The 23,681-nt window shown below is 27.7% G+C and overlaps 1 protein-coding gene and 1 long non-coding RNA gene across 4 annotated transcripts; both read right to left on the minus strand.

Annotated features, from left to right (window-relative positions):
* Positions 1-15,029: 15,029 nt before the first annotated feature.
* On the minus strand, positions 15,030-17,500 carry LOC110010965 (uncharacterized). 2 transcript variants are annotated; one of them, XR_002286020.3, is made up of 4 exons: positions 17,369-17,500; positions 17,106-17,233; positions 16,014-16,053; positions 15,030-15,638 (listed from the first exon to the last, which is right to left on the minus strand). It is a non-coding gene; the product is annotated as an uncharacterized LOC110010965 (long non-coding RNA). The 2 variants fall into 2 exon arrangements; XR_002286019.3 differs by having other exon boundaries at positions 17,346-17,498.
* Positions 17,501-18,965: 1,465 nt separating this feature from the next.
* On the minus strand, positions 18,966-22,006 carry LOC105648155 (uncharacterized). 2 transcript variants are annotated; one of them, XM_089722502.1, is made up of 3 exons: positions 21,357-22,006; positions 20,469-20,566; positions 18,966-19,509 (listed from the first exon to the last, which is right to left on the minus strand). In XM_089722502.1, exons 1-3 carry the CDS (start codon positions 21,513-21,515, stop codon positions 19,197-19,199), a joined length of 570 nt encoding a protein of 189 aa, XP_089578628.1. In that variant the 5' UTR covers positions 21,516-22,006; the 3' UTR covers positions 18,966-19,196. The 2 variants fall into 2 exon arrangements, 1 of the variants encoding a protein (XP_089578628.1); XR_016321213.1 differs by lacking the exon at positions 18,966-19,509 and adding an exon at positions 19,866-20,213 and having other exon boundaries at positions 21,357-22,004.
* Between the last annotated feature and the right edge of the window lie 1,675 nt (positions 22,007-23,681).

Below are 23,681 nucleotides of genomic sequence, written 5' to 3' on the forward strand. Positions count from 1 at the left end.
CATTTTTCTCCTCTATATGTTTCCACTGCCACTGCTACTATAACTATACAAACAGCAAACATAAAAGACCCCACAAATTCAAGAACTCTGTCCAGTCCTATAAGTCAATTTTTATCAACTTATACAATTACCAGGACTATAAAAAGCTTAAAACAAACAAAAATCCGTCATTCTCAGATGGGTTTTGAAGAAAAGAATATAAACAGCATTTGCATGTGCAAATTAGGTGTTTAGGTGTTTCATTTTTTAAGAAACCCATAAAGAAAACAATGCAAGAAAGAGGAAGAAAATTGTGATGTAGAGATTGAAGCTAGTGGTGATCATGGGGACGATTAGGAAAGCAGTAGCAGAGGCAAAGAGTGAAAGAAGAAGAGTAAGAGCTCATTTTGTTTGGACAGGTAATCAATTTTATAATTTTCAATTACTTTAATTTTAATTTTTTATACAAAAAATTTGATTTCACCCAACTGAATTGAAATTGCTAAAACTATGTTACTTGGCAGAGAAAGAGAGATGCAAAACAAACTAACTAATACATTATTTATGCTAAGTTACATCGGTTACCAAATTAACTAATCCAACAGAATCAATCCATAGATTCATGCTTGGGCCTATAAACTTCAATTGGCCCCTCTTTTTATATGCTGCACCCACCACCGCCTGCAAATGTGTTTGCCTACAAACTTCAGGCTCCATATATTCATGCTTGGGCCTGAGGTCCATTATTGTTGGAATTTTGTTGAACTTTTATAAAATATATACAACACGAGATTTTATTTGAATAACTTCTCAAAATAAAACATAATCTAATAACAATAATTATTCAAGTACCCGCAGAATATCCATGTGAAGTTGATGACTTGCTGTAATTAAGATTCTAATGCTTTCCACACTTTTTAGGATCTGTTACAGGAAGGTAAGTGCATGGGTTGGGTGCAGAATTTTGTGGCGTTGCTTTGTCTGGAACGGCCACCGCCTTCTTCTCATTAGCAGCAAGTGTTTGCTTATTACTGTGATGCAGAGTTGTCGCAGTTACCATGTGATTAGAGTTGAGGATAAAAATGAGGAGCAAGATCAAGATTGACATTTTAATGGCATTGAGGCTGAGCAGTTTTGTAGTTGATGAACGCATTGTTGCTTCTCGATAGTTAAGAGCAGAGGAAAACAATGGAAGGGTTTGTGATGAGAGTATAGGGTGATTGTATCGGCTATATAGAGGTAAAAAGAAGATATAAAAAAGAAAGACATTTTAATGACTCATTTTGTCTTTTTATTACATTTCTTTTACTAAATTTCATAACTCTAAATTTTTAAACTGGAATTTTCAAAAATTTAATTTAATAAAAGTAGAAGTTGTTTTGTTCTATTTCAATGGAATGCCAATGGAATGGAATGCTAATGGAATGCCACTTAATGCTTTCTATTTCTTTTTTCCTTTTGATGGAGATGAATGGCAATTAAGTGTTGCAAAACTTGGAAAGGACCCACACTAAGCTTTTTCTTTTGTAATTCTCATTTTCTGAGTTTAGAATACAAACTCTTAAAAAGAATAAAAAAATCAGTCAATCAATTTTTTTTTTTTTAAAAAAAAAAATAGAAATCAAGCAATAATTATTTGATAGTAAAATACCTACGGTCGGTATACCATTAAAAGCTAATGCGGAAAGAATAAATGTACTCCTCGAAGGCTACTTAAGTTAAGATAATTTAGTGTAAATCAAAAGGCCTTGATGATTTGTTAAGAAAAGAATAAATTTGTAAACATTATTATAATTTGAAAATTAAGTTTTTTTAAAAAATAAAATTATTTATTAAGCAATGTAATTTTTTTTATGTATAATATAATATCATAGATTATTTATATTACTAAGATATGAGAAATCAATATTAGCTTCCATATTTTGTCAATTGAAATTATAAATTTTTATTGCTGCATTAGTTTAAAAAACACTAAAAATATGTAATTTTTGTACCAATAAATTTTTCATTATGAAGAACAATTCTGTTACTAATGCAATATATATTGAAAATTTTATTTTCTTATCATTGTTCCATTGGGTGTAGACGAATTAAGGAAATAAAACACAAATCAACTAAAAATGAATTAATTTTCAAAATAAGTTATTTAAAAGTGTAAAAGCAATACAATAAATAAATATTGAAAATAAAATATGTTAAATAAATAATATAATATAATATGAGAATAAAATATCACGTAAGAAAATGTTTTCAAGAGGATTAATTTGACTTAATTTATGTTTTGAATTTATATTATGTTTATAATTTTGATTTTTTCTTTTTTACTTTTTGCTAAAGTCTATGAGTATATAGTTAATTTTATAATTGCTTTTTTTGAGAAAAAAAAAATTCCTTTCGACGTGTTATATGGTTTGTTAGTATAATATGTTATACCATATTTTTATATATTATATATGTTTCTAATGAGTTTTATTTTCATTTCATGTCAAATAAACAAATCTTATATATATTCCTTGATAAATAATAATAAATTATGTTTATTCTTTGCAAAATAAATTACACAAATAATTATAACCAATCAAATTAAAATTTTATTAAAAATAATAATTAAATATATTATATTTTTATCACATTTAACATGTACCTTAAATAGTATAATATAACCAATCAAAATTAAATTACATTAAAAAATAAGATTAAATTTTTTAAAAATATTATATTTTTATTATATTTAATATATACGTTATTTAATATATAATATAATTCTTTATTTTATCCAATAAAATTTAAATTTAAATAGAAAGTTAATATAACCAATAAAAATATATTATCTTTATTTTTTAACCAATAAAATTAAAATTTTTTAAAAAATATTATATTCTTACCATATTTAATATATACTTTATTTATTATATAATATAATATCTTATTTTATCCAATAAGATTTAAATTTATATAGAAAATTAATATGAACAATTAAAATTAATTACCTTTATTTTTAACCAATAAAATTAAAATATTAAATAATATTTTTATTAATTCGGCACATTTTTCGACAATCTCAATTTGCCCTATTCATTTCCTCACACACACATTATGTAACCGGAGATAATACCAATGCAAGTGACCGAATACATAAATTCACCCATATACTTTTCACAACAAAATTTTATGGCGCCCTCAACTTTTATTTTGACCTATTGAATATTTTAACTAATAAAATTACATCGATTAAACACTTATTGAAAACTTAAAACATGTAAAATTATTGTTGCAAAAGTTATATTAACCACATATCAAATCAATATTTTACATATAAAAGTAAAAAACCTTAAAATTTACTATTTTTAATATAAGAATGTGTGAAATTATTACAAAAAATGAAGTTCAGAATGCCACAAAATCGATTTTATAGTTCAAAGTGTCACAAAATTTTATTTGTCAAAATTCATGAATTAAATGATGTATTCGTCCCAACGCAAGTTGATCTAGATGAAAGAGTTTGGTCATCTTAAATAAATGAAAGAAGTTCCAAAATGCCCCTTGAATTCGGGCTGAAAATATAATATACCCATTTTTTACCAAAAAAAAAAAGACCCATCACTTGGGCAAAAAAGGCACAAAATGCACATTTTCTTTCTTCCTTGGGAGGGCGCGTCCCATTCCAACAAACCCAAGAGAGTGAGTCCTACTTAAGTTAAAGAATAAATCTCTTGCTTATTCATCCTCCATCTTCAGTGTAAATCTTAAGTTAAAGAATAAATGGACTCCTCGTAGGCTACTTAAGTTAAGGTAATTTAGTGTAAATCAAAAGGTCTTGACGACTTAAGCAATGTAAATTTTTTTATAATAATTTAAATTTAATTAATTTAATTTTTTATGTATAATATAATATCATAGATTATTTATATTACTAAGATATGAAAAATCAATATTAGCTTCCATATTTTGTCAATTGAAATTATAAATTTTTATTGTTGCATTAGTTTAAACACTAAAAATATGTAATTTTTTTACCAATAAATTTTTCATTATGAAGAACAATTTTGTTACTAATGCAATATTCATATTGAAAAATAAATCTTATATATATTCCTTGATAAATAATAATAAATTATGTTTATTCTTTGCAAAATAAATCACACAAATAATTATAATCAATCAAATTAAAATTTTATTAAAAATAATAATTAAATATATTATATTTTAACCACATTTAATATGTACCTTAAATAGTATAATATAACCAATCAAAATTAAATTACATTACAAAATAAGATTAAATTTTTTTAAAATATTATATTTTTATTATATTTAATAGATACGTTATTTAATATATAATATAATTCTTTAGTTTATCCAATAAAATTTAAATTTAAATAGAAAGTTAATATAACCAATAAAAATATATTATCTTTATTTTTTAACCAATAAAATTAAAATTTTTAAATAAAATATTATATTCTTACCATATTTAATATATACTTTATATATTATATAATATAATATCTTATTTTATCCAATAAGATTTAAATTTACATAGAAAATTAATATGAACAATTAAAATTAATTACCTTTATTTTAACCAATAAAATTAAAATATTAAATAAGATTTATATATTTTTTTAAATAAAAATTTAATACTAATAAAAATTATCTGTAATATATTATTTTAATAATAAAATAATGTTTACTTAATGTTATTTAATTTAATATTGGATACAGTGGCACATGCTAACATGTTAGGGAGGATTTCAAAGACTGTATTATAATTTGTGATATGGAATTTTCACCCCATACATAAATGGGTTGGAATGTATGGACAAGGAAGGACCATGCCTCCATATAATTTATGACTTGCACTTGATCATTACAATATTTTGTTCGCATTAATTAATTTTGTGTATAATGTTCAATGCAAATGATTAGTACTATTGGTTTACCTAAAAAATGAATTTTTGTTTTTTATAATTTTATTTTTAATTTTGTGTACATCATGCAACAAAATAGTAGTCCACTATATATATATATATATAAAAAAAAAAGAAGATAGAGTAGGAGTTCAGAATGAAGTATGGCTGCTGCACCGCAAGCGGCGGCGTTTCTTAACTTATTATTTAAAATTATAAATATGTCAACAGAATGAACTACATGAAGCTGGGAGTGGACAATTGGATTAAATTTCAAAAACAAAATTAGGTCACCATTCGAACTTTTTTGACAAAATGCCCCTTGAATTTGGGCTGAAAATATAATATGCTCATTTGTTACCTTTTTTAACAAAAAAAAAAAAAAAAAAAAAAGACTCGCGCGTCCCATTCCAACAAACCCTAGAGAGTGAGTTCTATTTATTAGGGCCCCATACAAGTTGGGCGAATCCACAATCTAAAACAGTCAAATATTTCTTCATGGCCTCTCATTTATCAAGGTGCCTCTTTCAAATCGAAATCAACACTTTCAAATCTCTTGCTTATTCGTCCTCCATCTTTTACCTCTTATAGGTTGAAATTGGCTTACGAAACAGGTGAACACATCTACGAGATTATTAAAATTCGAGATTTTTTATTCTCCATATAAATAAAAAGGCCAACCAAATTACCACCTGGGCCAAAAGAATATGGTAGGCTAAACAACAAAATACTTTTCACCTTTGCTCACCAAATTATGAAAAACTCTTGTAACGGAGAAATCTCGAATCTGAAATCTCAGAGTTCCAATATAAATTAGACCAACATTAATTATGAGTTTTTTTTTTTTTTTAAATTTGTGCATGTGTTTTCATGCTTAGAATTGAGATAGTATTTATTTCAAATTCTTTCGATGATGTACATTTTTACATTATTATTGAATTATTTTTAAGAGTTAAGTATTTAATTTTAAGTTATTGTTCTAACCTTTTTATTTACTATATTTAATTAAAAATATTTATTGACAGACTAAATGTTAAATACTGACTAAAACAATTTATAATCACTTTGGCACTCATACTTAGATTACTAGACAATTTCTCTTTTAAATTTTACAAGGATTTATATTTCTTATATTAGTTTTTTCCTTTTTGATTTATTGGAAGATAAATTATAGAAATATTATTCTAAGCTACATAATGAAAAATCTCCCTTTAAACGATGAGTCAACTTTAATTTTTCAACTTTTCGATTCAATTTGATTAATCAATTTTATAATTTTTAATTACTTTAATTTTAATTTTTTATACAAAAAATTTGATTTCACCCAACTGAATTGAAATTGCTAAAACTATGTTACTTGGCAGAGAAAGAAAGATGCAAAACAAACTAACTAATATATTATTTATGGTAAGTTACATCGGTAAGCAAATTCAACCAATAAATATTTAATAATTCATTGAAATTTCTAGATTACCAAATTAACTAAATCCAACCGAATCAAATCAAAATATTTTAGTTTGATCTCCTATTAATTATATTTTAATTTAATTTTTATAAAAAATAAAAGTTCAATTTTCTATTTCATCAGTTTAATTGAAACTAAACTAAAAAAAAAAAAAAAAAGATTTGAACATGAATCCATTGTTAGATCGTAAACGCACTTACCACTGGAATTTCAACTATTTCACATCTCAATTAAGTGTTAAAATTTTTATATTTTTTTTATTAATATTCTTAATAAATAAAGGAAAACCAAAGTCATTATTAAGACAATAAGCATCATTTTCTTTAGGATAAGATCACAAACCATCCTTAGAAAAGGAAAATACGAGATTTTTCAGTTTTTTTTTTTTTTTGAAAGAGTAAAACTCATAGTTTTTCATTCATTATCATAAATCTTGAATAAACAATTGAGGAATATAATTCCAGATACGTAGATGGGTAAAGCAAATAGAAGTAATTTATATATATATAGAATTGAGATTGTTGAATGATTTTCTTAATTTTAATGAGGGGAGAGAGAGAGTTATGTAGTTCAACTCTTTTTTGAAAGAAAGAAACACATGTACTTTGTCCATTAGATGCTTCCACGTGTTCAAACTGTTTTGAGCAGTTAATAAACCTTGCAGGGTTCCATTATCAAAGATGACTAACAATTACACGAACACATGCATTATTATTAGGCCCATCCACCAGTTCGAAACGAATTGGTTCTTCCGATTTTAATTTCGGTTTCAACTCCAACCAGTCCAGCTGGTCCTCCCAAAATCCAGCAGATTCTACCGGTTAGGTTTTCTAGTCAATTATGGCTCAATGGTTTTTCAAGCCGAAATTTTCTGGAACCAATTCAAAATCTAGGAATCTTTCTCAACTGGTTCTAACTGGTCTGATTCAAACCATTTCTAGTATCCAGTTTGATTTTGGTTCAAAATGAAACCATGCCCAGCCACACCTAAACACCTTCTAAATGAATATGGGAACAGAAATTATTGTGTGCACATGAGTTCCCATGTGCACGTGATCCAACGATTGATAGATTTCATGCATATTGATATTATATTTTTAGTAATTGAACTATTTTTTTTCTGATAGCTCCACGAATGTGTTCAGGCCCTGTGTCCGTTTTTACGGTCCGTTTTCAGTAATTCAACTATCGGTTCTTATTATTCATCTGAACATAATAAATAAATAAAAAGAATTATTGATGAAACCAAGAGATAGCAATCATAAGCAATACATTCATTTTAAGATTGTACAGTTAAATGCTACTAAAAATAGCTCTAGTCAACTCATAAAGTGATTTCAAGTTAAATTTAAATTATAGTTGTATATTTTAAATCAAGTTGGCTCATATGCTAATGTCATTCACAAGTGATATTGTGTTTTTATAAAAAAAAAAAAAGAAGATATTTTGAAAATAAAATTTCAAGAGAATATTTTTTATATTCAATTTTATATATATATAGGATTGTCAATTATTTATAGGACTAAATTAAATCAAATCATAATCTTATATGTATTATTATTATATAAAATATTCTAATACATAAAAAACATTATTAATTAAAACTGATTATTTTTTAGGTAATAAATACAACTAATCTATATGATTTTTTTTATTATATTACTATGTATATAATATCACAACGCTAATATACTTAAACAAATTAAAAATAAAAATTCATTTTATTACAAAACCATATATACATACACTATTGAAATTTCTCTTCTAAATTAAATTACTTGACCCATTTATGAATTGAAACTTTATTATTATTAAATATTTATTTTTCAGCTTGGAAAATATGTAACTATCTTAAGTAGATTGTCAACACATATAGGTACTTAAAATTAAAATTTTCAATACCTAATAATTAAATTTATTTGAAGTGATAATTGATAAATTACAATTTTTAATACATATATTATTCAACATTAGAAAAAAAAAATTATTTAGTTTTATTTTGTGGTACTAAACACCACTTTGATATAAAAAGAAATATATATGAAAACCCATAGATTATTTTAAGCATTCTCGTGTTGTATTGTGCTTAAGCCCTGTTGTTAAAGGAGGAACATAGCCAGGTTCTAGGTTATAGTTAAAGTCCATTCCCACCCACTTCCTTGAGAGTGACAAGGATAACTTAATTTTAAAAATCTCTTAATATCCTAAAACCGGCCTTATGCTATATTATTGTGTGTCCACAGCCATGATGATAACTTTTGTACCAAATTTTATAAGCATCATTTTCTTTAGGATAAGATCACAAACCATCATTAGAAAAGGAAAGTGCGAGACTTTTCAGTTTTTTTTTTTTTTTTTTAAAGACTAAAACTCTTAGCTTTTCGTTCGTTATTATAAAGTTTGAATAAACAATGAGGAATATAATTCCAAATATGTAGATGAACAAAGTAAATAGAAGCTCGAGATAGGGTATGAGCCTTTAAGTTCGCTTTCTTATGAATCTATTTACACGAAACCAAAGGGAGTTCTAAAAATAAGTTCTTACAATCAGAAATAATACTCCTCACATCCGATTTGAATAAAATAGAGGAGCTCAAAGCAAAAAATAAAACCTGCGAGTCCATGAAAATACTATCTCCACGCTCAACATAATTTTGCTTGAGAAATAATAAAAAACTGTGAAAAGCTAGAGCCTCCGCAATAAAAGGGTCCGTACCTCCTGTAAAGTGGCCTGAAACTGCTCGAATAAAAATGCCTTCCTCTGACTCTATCACCGCTCCAAAGCCCTGCATGCCTTCTTGCTCAAAAATAGAACCATCAACAAAAGCTTGCCATGATTGGTCTCCACTGTTGCTAAGACGTCCGGGTGGAAATATTGCAAGCCTCTGTCAACTTGTATTTGAGGATGCACTAGCCGTGCTCCTTAGCGCCGACTTTGTATGTTCCCAACTAATCATGTATTCTTTTGCCTTCAAGAATATAGTGTAGCATGTGTCTCTTATATTGTTCCAAAGAGCATTATTTCTTGTCATCCAAATATATCTAGCATACACCAAAAACTTTTGGGAATTTAGTTTATCACCATTAGCAAGTACCTGCAAAAAGCAGTTAGTAAAAGAAATATTTATATCACCTACTTCATACCCCCCTTGCCTCCAAACTCCCTTAGCCTTACTACATAACACTACTACATGATTAATATCCTCTTCCTCCCCACACCAAGGACACCCAATGTCAACCTCCACCCCTCTCTTCCTTAATCTCTCCTTCGTAGGCAACACATTCTTTAGAGCCCTCCACATAAAATCTTTATCTTTAGGGGAAGCATCTAAACCCCACATCCTACCTCACCATCCACCTACTACCTCATGCATCCTGTCACACCTTACCCTACTGTAAGACATGGCATGTCGCCCGTAATATAATTAATAAGCACTTAATTCTTATAAATGCTTACTAAGTATACTACAAGGGACTTAATCCTTTTAATTCCTTCATTTTTATATCTTGTAGCAAAATAATTTAGTTATTAAATATATATAACTTCTTTTGGTAGATATTAATCTCAATATAATTTCTTAAACATATTATAAAAAAAAAAACATAAAATAAAATGGTTCCATAACCCATAAGTCCATGGATGATTTAATTACATATTGGAGTCCTGTTCAAATCTTAGATACATAATAGAAATTAATTACTTTAATAGACTATAAATTTTCAAATTCATACAATCATAATTTACATGAATCTGAAGTTCAGTTTTTCTCATGCTGAGCAGCCTGCAGTGATTTACTTATAACTCCATTTCCTTTTATCCAATGGCCTTTAAATTTTAACACGACCTACCCAACATCTCAGCCTATCTCCATATCAAATTTCATAAATTTTGGAGTTCATTTGCTTAGTCAAATAGGTCAATAACAGAAGCTGAATGTCAGGCAGCATAACTGTAACATGTCCAACAATGATAAGTTTATTTAAGCATTCTCAACTCACTTCCAGCACAAATTCATGCAATCCAACTCTTCTAGTACTGAAATAACATCATAATATAAGATATAGCAGAGTCCATAGTTCATAGAATATCAAAACCAAACTCAAAATCATCCATCTTGGTGACTTATGCAACTTAGACTTTGAATTCATGCATAACTACTTTCAATCATCTTAAATCACCTTAAATCACTTCTCATCACTTCATCTTCACCAAATCAGATTACACAAACAAGCACCTCACTTCAAAGTTCATGGAATTCAAAAAGTAATCCATAGAAATGAAGGAGGAAGTGAAAATAACTAACATTTTCTTAAGAATTACTTGAAAATTCTTTGATTTTCACCTTCTTTTTGCTTGGTTTTGACTCAAAACCCTCCTCCTCTCTTCTTGAATGGTTTGGCCTGCAACAATGAGTGAAGTGTCGTGGTTCTTTCCTCTTCTTCAATAAAATTATATAATAAACTTTATTAAAAATTCCTTCCATGTCCTTTAAATGCAAATTGCACTATAATCCTCCCTTTTGTTTTCCCTTCATCCTTTGGCACTCTAATCTTTTTAATCATTTTACTTTAGTCCTATTAGGTATAAACCAAGTGTATTTAATATTCTAAACTCCACTTGGTAAAAATCGTACGGAAATTACCGTTTTTCAGGCTTTTCAGGTAAAATCGTGCTTTACCGAGAAGTCATTCATTTTTCAACTCATTTTTGATTTCCTTTAAGCTTTCACATGGATTTGTAAAGATCAATTAATGTTTCATTTAATTAATATTAATATCCTCAATCTATAGTGTTTCCCATTATTTTAAGTTTTCCTTTTATTCGGATAACCGAATTCATCGAAAAAGCTAAAATAGAAAGAATTACAAAATTGAGGATATTACACATCCTCCCCCTCAACAACCTCCTGGCCACGTAGTACCCCGACCTACCGCAAAGTCCATGACGATAACTTTATTATTGTGTGTCAACAGCCATGATGATAACTTTTGTACAAAATTTGTACTTATTTGTTAAATGTGAAATGATTATATATATATATATATATATATATATATATATGTGAATAAATTAAATTTATTAATTATTACCTAAACAAATTTGTTATAAAATAATTATTGTCACTCTTTTTTAATTGTTGACGAAAATATTTTTTTGTCATTTTAAGAAACCTAAAAAGTTTGATTCTAAAAATGAATGATTAAAATTTTGTCACTGCACTTCTCGCATTTTCAAAATGTGATAAAAAAATTTCATCATGATTTTAATTTCTTGATAAATTATTTTTATTACTTAAATATTTTTAGTACGAAAAAATTGTTGCACTCTAGAAGGTTTGATAAAAATATTTGCCACTATTTATAAAACGTGATAAAAAGTTTTTATTACGATCTTAATTTCCTCGCAAACTATTTTTTTCACTTACACATTCTTTTTATGAAAAAACTTTGTCACACTTAAAAAGTTTTTGGTGGTGATCTGATTATGGAAATAATAGTTTTCATTGACACAGTGGTGGCAATGAAGACCGCGTTGGGTTGAGGAAGATGGTCAAAATGTGAGTTTTAGGTATTTTAGAGGAAAGATATTAGTAATAATGTCAATGAAAACTTGTAAAAGATAATTTCGTCTTTTCCACTCAAAATTCACAGAAAAAGTGTTTTTTTTTTTTTTTTTTTTTTTTTATGGAAGGACCAATTAATATGACGGAAGTAAACCTTAGGGACGTTATAAATATTTGTATAAATGTCGGGGACTACTTAATAATTATGGCAAATCTCAGGGACGAAATAATTATTTTTTCAAAGGATAATTTCGTCTTTTCCTCTCAAAATTAACGGTTTGACGGAAGGACCAATTAATATGACGGTAGCAAACCTCAGGGGTATTATAAATATATGTATAAATTTCGGGGACTACTTATGTCACGCCCCGACTTTAATCACTAGAGGAATTGTCCGCTTTGGATCAAGCCAAATCCCCCATACAAGATTGGCAAGACCCGCACGATTTTGTCCCTCAGGTAAAATGAAAAACTTCCCAGGAGGTCACCCATCCTAAAATTTCCGTTAAGCGAGCACGCTTAACCCTAGAATTCTTCCAACTCTCCAGCCATTTCATCAAAAAGCACCTCTAATGATTAGTTTCCCCATTTTCGATATATGATTCGATTCATTCCTGTGTCCCGCATTCCACTATCTTAGCTAGCTTGCCATCCTAGAAGCTAGCCAGGAGCTTCACTCTACCCACCCTTTTAGGATTGCTTTGCCGGGTCAAGATGTCACAGATCTTCTGGGAAGTTTCTCATTTCACCTGCGGGACAAAACCGTGCGGGTCTTGCCAATCTTGTATAGGGGATTTGACTTGATCCAAAGCGGACAATTCCTCTGATGATTAGAGTCGGGGCGTGACAACTTCAATAATTATGACAAATATCAGGGACGAAATAATAATTTTCCCTTAACGTGTTGCAAAACATGGAAAGGACCCACACTAGGCTTTTTCTTGACTGATTTTCATATATATATATATATATATATATATATATATATATATATATATATATATATATATATATATATATATATATATATGTGGATTAGGAATTAAATTGAATTTCATATTTCCATATCATGTAATTTTTTAAAATTGCTTATTTATTAGTAAATGGTAGAGAGTTTAATCACAATTCACAAGTGACTAATTAATTAATTAAAATCCTTTTTTTTTAAATTATTAAGATACATAGTTTTTACTAAAATAAATTTATTTTACTGTAGAAAATTGATAAAAAAAGAACACATCTCATTCAAAGAAAACTAAGAATCAGGTGTCCAGCTGAGGTCTTAATTACTGAAGTGATTTTGAAATGATTGACGATCGTTACCTTTAACAAATAAGAAAATGGCAATTTGTGAAAATAAATCATTGAAATTAAAAACATAGTTTGAATTCTTGGTTGGGCCAAAAGCTTAAAGATATGATTGGTGGGGTGGCATCACAATACGTCACCGTCAAGGCCACATTATATTTACACTAATCATAATATTTCCGTTGAACTTCTTAATATCATTTGTCATTAAAAATTAATTTCTGGATATGATTGGTCGGTATATCTTTAAAAGCTAATGCGGAAAAAATAAATGGACTTTTCGAAGACTACTTAAGTTAAGGTAATTTAGTGTAAATCAAAAGGCCTTGATGACTTGTTAATAAAAGAATAAATTTATAAACATTATTATAATTTGACAATTCACTTTTTTTTTTTAAATAAAATTACTTATTAAGCAATGTAAATTTTTTTTATAATAATTTAAATTTATTTAATTTAGTTTTTTATGTATAATATAATATCATAGATTATTTATATTACTAAGATATGAAAAATCAATATTAGCTTCCATATTTTGTCAATTGAAATTATAAATTTTTATTGTTGCATTAGTTTAAAAAACACTAAAAATATGTAATTTTTTTACCAATAAATTTTTCATTATGAAGAACAATTCTGTCACTAATGCAATATTCATATTGAAAAATTTATTTTCTTATCATTGTTCCATTGGGTGTAGACGAATTAAGGAAATAAAACACAAATCAACTAAAAATGAATTAATTTTCAAAATAAGTTATTTAAAAGTGTAAAAGCAATACAATAAATAAATATATTCAAAATAAAAATATGTTAAATAAACAATATAATATAAAATGAGAATAAAATATCACGTAAGAAAATGTTTTCAAAATGATTATGTTTTGAATTATATGATTCAGATTTGCTCAATAACCCATTCAATTTTCTTTTTTTTTATATATATAAATTTGATATTGTAATTCTTTTTCTAAAAAAAGAAGTCCTCTAAAATTTTAGGGATGAATTCAGATTTCTCAAATCAAGGCAAATTATGTTGAAGGTAACTTTTATGAAATTTTTCATTTTTATGCGATGAAGCATTCATAAATTTAACATGTTAAAACTTAATAATTAGGAAACCTCTTAGGAATGTTTAAATTATTTTTTTCAATTTTATAATTTAGCATATATAATTATAAATAAATGGAATTGTTGAAATATTCAATGCAATAACAAACATTTTTTGTTTGTCAAACAATGGTCATTCCTTCTAACATAAGACGACACAATTAATATTAAATTTCACAACACAAGAGATCAGCAAATAGATAATAAACAAAATAAAATTAAAATAAACAAAACAAAATAAACAAATGGATAATAAAAATGTATTGTTTAACCAATAAAATTAAAATTTTTTTAAAAATATTATATTCTTACCATATTTAATATATACTTTATATATTATATAATATAATATCTTATTTTATCCAATAAGATTTAAATTTACATTGAAAATTAATATGAATAATTAAAATCAAATTATCTTTATTTTTAACCAATAAAATTAAAATCCTAATTCGGCACATTTTTCGACAATCTCAATTTGCCCCATTCATTTCCCCGCACACATACTTTATGTAACTGCGGTTTTCATGGCCCAATTTGGATAAGACCAGGCCCAATTTAGGCTGGGCTATGCAATATTTACACAAGTTAAAAGGAAAACAAAACTGCTTCCCTCCGTTTACTTTACACTTGGATTTAGCCCAGACTATTGCTGCCTCCAAAAATGCTTTTGTTAAAGGAGATATACCAAACTTGGCATGGACAAAAAAACTATTACAAATCCACTAGTGAATTTTTTCTAGCAAAAAGACTTTACATTTGGCTCCTTTATACTAACAAAGCTGAAGAATTCAAATGTCTAGATTTTCCTAATGCTGCTCTACAATATAAGCAAGCTAAAGTGAAAGAAGTTCGGCAAGCTTTAATTACAGGAGGAAAAGTGTAAAAATCAGGCTGAAGACCAGATGTCAACAAGAACTGATAGAAACAACACAAAGCTTCTTGGAAAAGGCCACGGCGAACATAAGCAGATGTCATAGAATTCCAGGTGTAGACATTTTTCTTTGGAATCTGATCGAAGGTGCGATAGGATAATGACAATTCACCAAGATAGGCTTAAAGATTAACGAGTTTTGCAGAGATGAATATATTTTCAACTCTCCCTGACACCACGAGAAGAGTGTGAAGACACTTAACATGGGGAATTTTGTTGCATGATCGGAAAAGAAGATCCAAATCAACATATTTCTTCTCACTTTCAAAACCAGCAGATGTAACTTCCCAAGAATCTTTGGCTGAAGAAAAGCTTGAAGTGATGGAAAAAGTTTGAGAACATTTTGTCCTTTGCAGGTCTGCACCAATCTAAGTAGCAAAATAATTATTGAAGGTCACACGATCAGATACCCATTGAACAACAAAAGATAGGAAAAGGATTCATGGCACTAATACAGTAAAAATATTACAAGCAAAAGGTGCTTGCTAAAAGCATTTATTAAACTGATGAAAAAATTGATATTCTTGGTCAAGTCTATAAATTTGTGACCCATTTGCAAGATAATATTGGCATATATATGAACTTAGGAGAAGGGGGTACTTAGCAAGTAAATGTTTGAAGAAATCAGGGTATCAAAGAGCAATGTTCAGTATAGCAAAAAAGAACTTGATTCTCTAAGGCTCAGACACGTCAAGATGAGTATAGCCAAGAAAGAGGAAAAAGAAAATGAAGAGAGCACATACCTGCCAATTGGGTGAAGGAGTGAAAGCATGTACCTACACACTGGGTACAACAATGCTGGTTAATCGATATTGTATGTTGCCACTGTGAATTTCTTGATGTCAATTATGACAGGTTTATGAAAAATAGTGAACTAAAGAACAGAAAAACTGACATTGCCAGAGTAGTAAACAATTTCACTTAACGATCTCAGATTTAACTTCCTGTTTTGAATATAATGAAGAGTTCAAAGTTTGATTATCTTATTATTATTAGTATCCATATTTTTCTCTTAAGTACTTGCATTATGTTGAATTTATAAGCTAAATGTCAAATGAGTCAAAAAAATGTAAGAACTCATCCATTTTTAGTCATGAAAGCTAATTTGCAGGAGATTCCCATATGCCATACCAGGTGATGAATCTACCTTGCAAACAAGATTGGTAGTAATATCACATTTAGTCTGATACTGATTATATCGTGTGGGATAGGTTAACTACAAAAATCATAAATCTATTAAGATTTTTAATCAACTCTAATTCATCATTGGCTGCCAATATACAACTCATGGGCAGGAATAGAGAATGTAACTCATATTTAATTTTAAAATTTTAAAACATTTCGTGCTTTCATGGTCTAACAAATTCCAAACAATACTAAAGGAAGTTATCACCTTCAACAAATTGAGCATAGAATTGTTCCTAATGTTGTAAAGATTTCACTTTTATTAAGCACTTCAATTGAAACCTTTAAGAAAATTTAAGAAAGGAATCTCTGTTCTAAAACATAATCTTCTTTCTATTGAAAAGCTATGCTCAACTGAACTAATCCCTCAAAACAACATAATCAACTCAAATTTCAAAGCAATAAGATATGGCATTAGTTCACATATATGTAATTAATTAATCAATCATGCAATCAGCTACGAAAAAAAAAAAAGCAAAAAGTATTCTTAATTCAATTGCCATTAACAAAGGATAATTGCGTATGCAGCTGCTTTCTGATAGTTGATTAAAGTTCAATAAACAGAATGTTCGCAAGGCAACATAATAAAATGAAGTAAAGGCAAATGATTAGTTAAAAAATGGAAAGTTAATGAAAAAATTAGTTCTTACCACTCGGCTTATTGTGTTGTTAAGATGCCTTGACTTGGAACTAAAAGGGTCTAACTTTTGTCTTTTGAAAATTGCAACTCACCGCACTGGCCTCCACAAATCCTAAACTTCTCAACATAATAGTAAACCTACAAGACCGAGAAGATTGAATCAGAAGTCGACGAGACAGAGGAAAGCAAAAGCAACTCGATATTTAAACTGAAATAAGAATTCGAAAGCAGGATCAAGTTTTGAACAAACTGAGAGAAATTAATCCTGATTACAGGGGAGCTTGAATGTACGGAAGCAGAGTGAAACATAAACCAATGGCGAGATAAACAGTCCTTAGTCTTGCAGCCTCGGTGATTGGAGAGGCAACAGCGGGAAACCGGCGGAGGCGGAAATTATGAGTAATAATATCGACGTTCCACAAATATTTATATATAAAAATACACTTCATAATTTTAAAAACTTATTAATTATAATTATTAGTATAAATTTTTTAGGGGTTATTAAACTATTCTAATAAATCAATATCTAAAATACTTAACCAATAAAAATTATAATGCATGTATTTTGTTTAATAAATTCCTTTTATATTAAAACTTTAGTTTTTTTAAAATGTAAAATTCTAAATTAAAAAGTATTTTAATAATCACATAAAAAGAAATAAATGAAAATGTTCTTTTCTTAATTATCTGTTCCGTATTTGTATCTTTGAATTTCTAAACCGGAATTCACTCAAAAATTATATAAAGTGCAAGAAAAGTATAAAAAATCCTAGCAATTAGTTCAAACAAATTAGTGTCTGGCCGGTAATATTGGCTGTTTTGGTTTTTAGCTTTGTAACGATTTAAATTAGAAGCGTTCGGTAAGAATAGATGTATGTTTAGTTGTTTAACTTAAAATGATAAAAAATAATATTAATTGTATAATTACCTAAATTCAAAAAAAAAATGACTATAATAATTAAAAATTTTAATTAAAAACTAAACGTTAGAAGTTAGAATATTTAAAATTTCATAAAAAGCTAGCTCAAAAACGTTACCGAACAGGGCATAAACTATCTCGATCTTCTGCTTTTTATTTCAGTTTATTGTAAATTATAGGCTATTCTTCTAAGAATAACAATATAAATTTTTTTTTATATATATACTCCTATTTAATAACGCATTATTATAAATAGTTTATCCATTTAATTATTTATTCAAAGTGAATTTTATATTATATTTGATCGAAGATTTATTTGGATTGATTTGTTTGTTTATTATATTTTATTGAACCTTAAAATCCAAATAAATATATCAAAGAGTTTATTTATCGTTCTTTTTGTTTTAAGTATTTGTTTGAGATGGAAGTATTCAATTTGTAAGAATAAACTTTCAACCTAGACCTATCCATAGCCCACTTACGTCGCTAATTTTACCGTCGATAACTTTACCGAGAAAACTTTTAATTCAACTGACAAGAGTACCTTATTTTAATAGTTTATAAATTAATTTTTCTCATGATAAATAATTCTCTGGTTTATTATAATTTTTTTTTCTTTTTTTAGTATGTTTTGAATATCGGTACATTAATAAAAAATGCATTTTTACGAAGAAAGTCACCTTGAAGGGGAGACTTTATAATTCCATTATTTTTTTATGATAAAATAATTTCAATCAATTAATTTTATTCCAAAAATATCTTTCAAATTTATGGATTATATTTTTTAACTAAATCATGGAGTGTAAAAATTCTATTAATTTCAATATCTACGGATATTACATTCCATGGATTAAAACATTCCCCTTCACATTAATATGAGATTCAAACATAAAATGTTGTTATTTATATTGAATGAGATAACAAATTAAACAACAAAAAGAAAATTCTCCATTTGAAAAAAATAAATTGTTTTTTTTTTCATTTTCTAATAATAAATTACTAAAACCTCTTAACAATATTAGCAATCAAGTCCCACTCAAAAAAAAAAAAAACAAACAATGAAGTCATTTCTTTTAACAAAATAATTTGATTTAAAACAAAAAATTAGCAACTTGAAAGTTAATATCACTAAACATCAATGAGTTTGGCTAATTAATAAATCCTTCGGTTTTTAACCATGTTTTATTTTGATTTGGAAGCACCACCACCGGCGCCGCCACCAGACTTGGAATCACCCTTATCACCACCAGGGGCACCACCGCCGGTAACTACTGTGCGAACCTTAAACCTTTCAAGTCTCAAAGGCAATTCATCTCCATCTACATTAACAGAACGTGTTCTTTTCGAGCCAACACTCGAGCTTCTTTTCAAAGTTGTGCTTTCTGACCTTTCAAAGGAAAACTTAAAACCAAATTTATTCGACATCTCCATAAACTCATCACGTGACTCTGGAAATATTTTCTTGAACACTTCCCTTTTTCGAATATATAGTTGTCTGAAAAACTCTAGCAATTTCAGTCTAAATAATCTGAAGGGAACTAATTCTTATTATAATAAAATGCCAATAATTCAATCCATGTGCTAGGTACCAAGCAATTTCAAATGTGTGTTCATCATGTTCAGACAGTAATTTATAGGCACACTTCAAACCTCAAGTTTTGCTTGCAGGCTCTATTGTAATCTTTACACATGATATAAACATAAATACAACAAGGACATATTTTGTTAGAGAACTCTTATGTTATCTGTCATGGTTATCCAATTTCAGATGCTTTTGGCAAGCAGTTTTATAGGTTGTCTTTTTAATATCACGAATAAAGAAAACAAAATATAGAAGCAACGAGACCAGTATAAATCCTTTCTAAGGCATCCTGAATTAGTAGACATGGCCTCAACAGTATAATTAATTCATATTTTCTTGCACAAGATCAATGGGATATTTGACCAAAAGAACAGGTCAAATTCAGCTGCAATATATACATTGCCAGTTACCAAATACAAATGTGCTATATTAAGATAACATTTCAAGTTCGAAACATCAAACAAGGGTACCACTTAGATGGCACAATTTTAGTGTTCTAAACACCAACCAAAAAGAACTTGACATGATAAAATTGTAACTAACCTGTAAGATGCACATGTATCCAACACCATTACCTGGGTGTGAGCATACGAAACACTGACAACTTAAGCTAATGCCTGTTTGAAAAATGCACAATATTTCAAAAATGAAATACTTACTATCTCTGTTGTTCAGTTCAAAACAATCCCTTATCAATAGACATCACCAAAAGAAACAAAAAGGCAAAAAGCATCAATTTGTAAGAGACATCGCAAATTTTGGGCATTTATAAGAATATCAAGAGAACCTAAATCTGTCCGTGAAGTTCACAGCATATGATCCAGAGTCTAAAGCATCAAACAGAAATATAAACTGGGTGAAAAAGAACATACTGTGCATCTTCTGATGCCAAGAAAAGTTCATCATTGTACTTCTTCGTTGGAAAGTTTGCAACAATTACAGGCTCAAGGCCATGTGATCCTCGTTCCAGCTGTAGCACAGATGTTGAGAACACTAGTCAAGCTTCTAATTTCAATACATTTAAAAATTTTTTGGAAAAACGATGTTTAAGTCTGGGAAATTTCATCATTTAGCATGTTCTAGATAGCTTTATATGGCAGTAAATAATAGAATTCCAAATTTGAAACCAAATACTATATGAAACTAATAACTGAAAATAAACGAAAAATTCTACTTGGTTTGCTCTAAAAATGGAACAGAATATAATTGCTGGAATAGATTCTATCTTGCTGTTTGTTTTACAATAATTTTATATTTGAACAATAGGAATTTAATCTAGGAATCTAATTTTAGAAAATAAGAAAATAAATTTTAAAATTACTAAATTATACTTTATCTGGAAATAATAAGGAATGGGAATCTTGGAAGCTGAGATGTCTATTTTCCTTCCTATTTCATTTCCAAAGCTGTTAGAGAGAATAAAATAAGAAGCATAATGACTTCAGAAAAAAAAAATCAATTAAAAGAAGTACCACAATAACTTTAGAAGCAAAATCCAAGCCCAGTCTACCCAAATAATTACTCAATTCAGAATTCCACCCAAATAAACAGAAAATCGAAAATCCTAAGAACCCAATTTCAATTACCATACATAGACCTGTAAAGTGTAAGTTATGGCATACAAAAACAGTTACTTGAATATGTAAGCCACACAAACCCAGAAGAAAGAAAGGACAAAAATTTAAAATTTAAAAGAAAAAAAAACAGAAAAGAGAGAAAAGCAAAATGAATTAAGCATTGAATGGGAACGAAAGGCTTACAATGCTAAGATCAGATCTGGAAGTAATAGGAAATGAGCGTCTTGATGCGTTTAACTGAATCCGAGCGCAAATTAAACGGTTGCACACAAATACTATAAACATAGTACTAACAGCAAATCCTATAACAGTCATCACCAAATTTATCCCTGACCCTATCATTTTTCTCCTCTATATGTTTCCACTACCACTGCTACTATAACTATACAAACAGCAAACATAAAAGACCCCACAAATTCAAGAACTCTGTCCAGTCCTATAAGTCAATTTTTATCAACTTATACAATTACCAGGACTATAAAAAGCTTAAAACAAACAAAAATCCGTCATTCTCAAATGGGTTTTGAAGAAAAGAATATAAACAGCATTTGCATGTGCAAATTAGGTGTTTAGGTGTTTCATTTTTTAAGAAACCCATAAAGAAAACAATGCAAGAAAGAGGAAGAAAATTGTGATGTAGAGATTGAAGCTAGTGGTGATCATGGGGACGATTAGGAAAGCAGTAGCAGAGGCAAAGAGTGAAAGAAGAAGAGTAAGAGCTCATTTTGTTTGGACAGAGGAGAGAGAAACAAATGAGGAAATCTAGGGAAGGGACGGAGTGATTAAGATGCGAGATTTAAGGGTGATTAAAGGGAGTTAAATGCAGTGTTTTTGTGTTATGAACTTTTGACTATATAGACTACGAGGGATCCAAATGGGCTGTGTTTTATAAAACTTTTTTTTTTTTTATTTTAACATCCAACATTATTTTTTAATGCAAGGATTTGGTATTTAGTAGTCAATAACTAAATATATTAGCAATCAAATAATTAAATATTTGAATTATAAACTTTACAATTTTTAAGAGTTTTTTTATTATTATTTTTAATTCATTTGAGGTCTTTATGGGCCGAAATTGAATCACAAAATAGATAAAAAACTGTAGTCGAGAGAACTTAAATTCGAAATCTCCTATTCTCCACAGAAGTGAAAAGCCAACCAAACTAGCACCTGGGCCAAAAGAATATAATAGACTAAACAATAAAATAATTCTCCTTTGCTCACTAAATTACAAAAAACTCTTGTGACAGAGAAGTCTCGAATCTGAAATCTCAGAGTTCTCATATCAATTAGACCAACATTAATTAAGAGTTTTTTTTTTTAATTTGTGCATGCGTTTTCAGGCTTAGAATTGAGATAGTATTTATTTAAAATTCTTCCGATGATGTACATTTTTACATTATTATTTGAATTATTTTTAAGAGTTAAGTATTGAATTTTAAATTATTGTTCTAACATTTATATTTACTATATTTAATTAAAAATATTTATTTATAGACTAAATGTTAAATACTGACTAAAACAATTTATAATCACTTTGGCAATCATACTTAAATTACTAGGCAATTTCTCTTTTAAATTTTAGAAGGATTTAAAATTTTTATATTAATCTTTTTCCTTTTTGATTTATTGGAAGATAAATTATAGAAATATTATTCTAAGCTACATTACGAATAATCTCTCTTTAAACGATGAGTCAACTTTAATTTTTCAAATTTTCGATTCAATTTGATTAATCAATTTTATAATTTTCAATTACTTTAATTTTAATTTTTTATACAAAAAATTTGATTTCACCCAACTGAATTGAAATTGCTAAAACTATGTTACTTGGCAGAGAAAGAGAGATGCAAAACTAACTAACTAATATATTATTTAAGATAAGTTACTTCGGTTATCAAATTAACTAAATCAAACAGAATCAAATCAAAATATTTCAATTTAATCTCCTATTAATTATATTTTAGTTTAATTTTTATAAAAAATAAAAGTCTAATTTTCTATTTCATCAGTTTAATTGAAATTAAACTAAAAAAAAAATTGAACCTAAATACATTGTTGGGTCATAAAAACACTTACGACTGAGATTTTAACTATTTCACATTTCAATTAAGTGTTAAAATTTTTATATTTTTTTATTAGTATTCTTAATAAATAAAGGAAAACCAAAGTCATTATTAACACAATAAGCATCATTTCGTTAGGATAAGATCACAAACCATCATTAGAAAAGGAAAGTACGAGGACTTTTCTTGGTGGTTGAAGATACGAAAAGTTTTTTGACAATAGCATTTTAAACTTTTCATCTCACTTTCAAAGCAAAAAATTAAGATACGTAACTATCTTAAGTAGATTTTCAACACATTTGGGTACTTAAAATTAAAATTTCCAATACCTAATAATTAAATTTATTTGAAGTGACAATTGATAAATGACAATTTTTAATACATATATTATTCAACATTAGAAAAAAAAAAAAGTATTTAGTTTTATTTTGTGGTACTAAAC

The sequence above is a fragment of the Jatropha curcas genome, chromosome 6 (assembly GCF_041381405.1).
Source record: "Jatropha curcas cultivar XTBG-Jc1 chromosome 6, XTBG_Jcur_1.0, whole genome shotgun sequence".
Lineage (NCBI taxonomy): Eukaryota > Viridiplantae > Streptophyta > Magnoliopsida > Malpighiales > Euphorbiaceae > Jatropha > Jatropha curcas.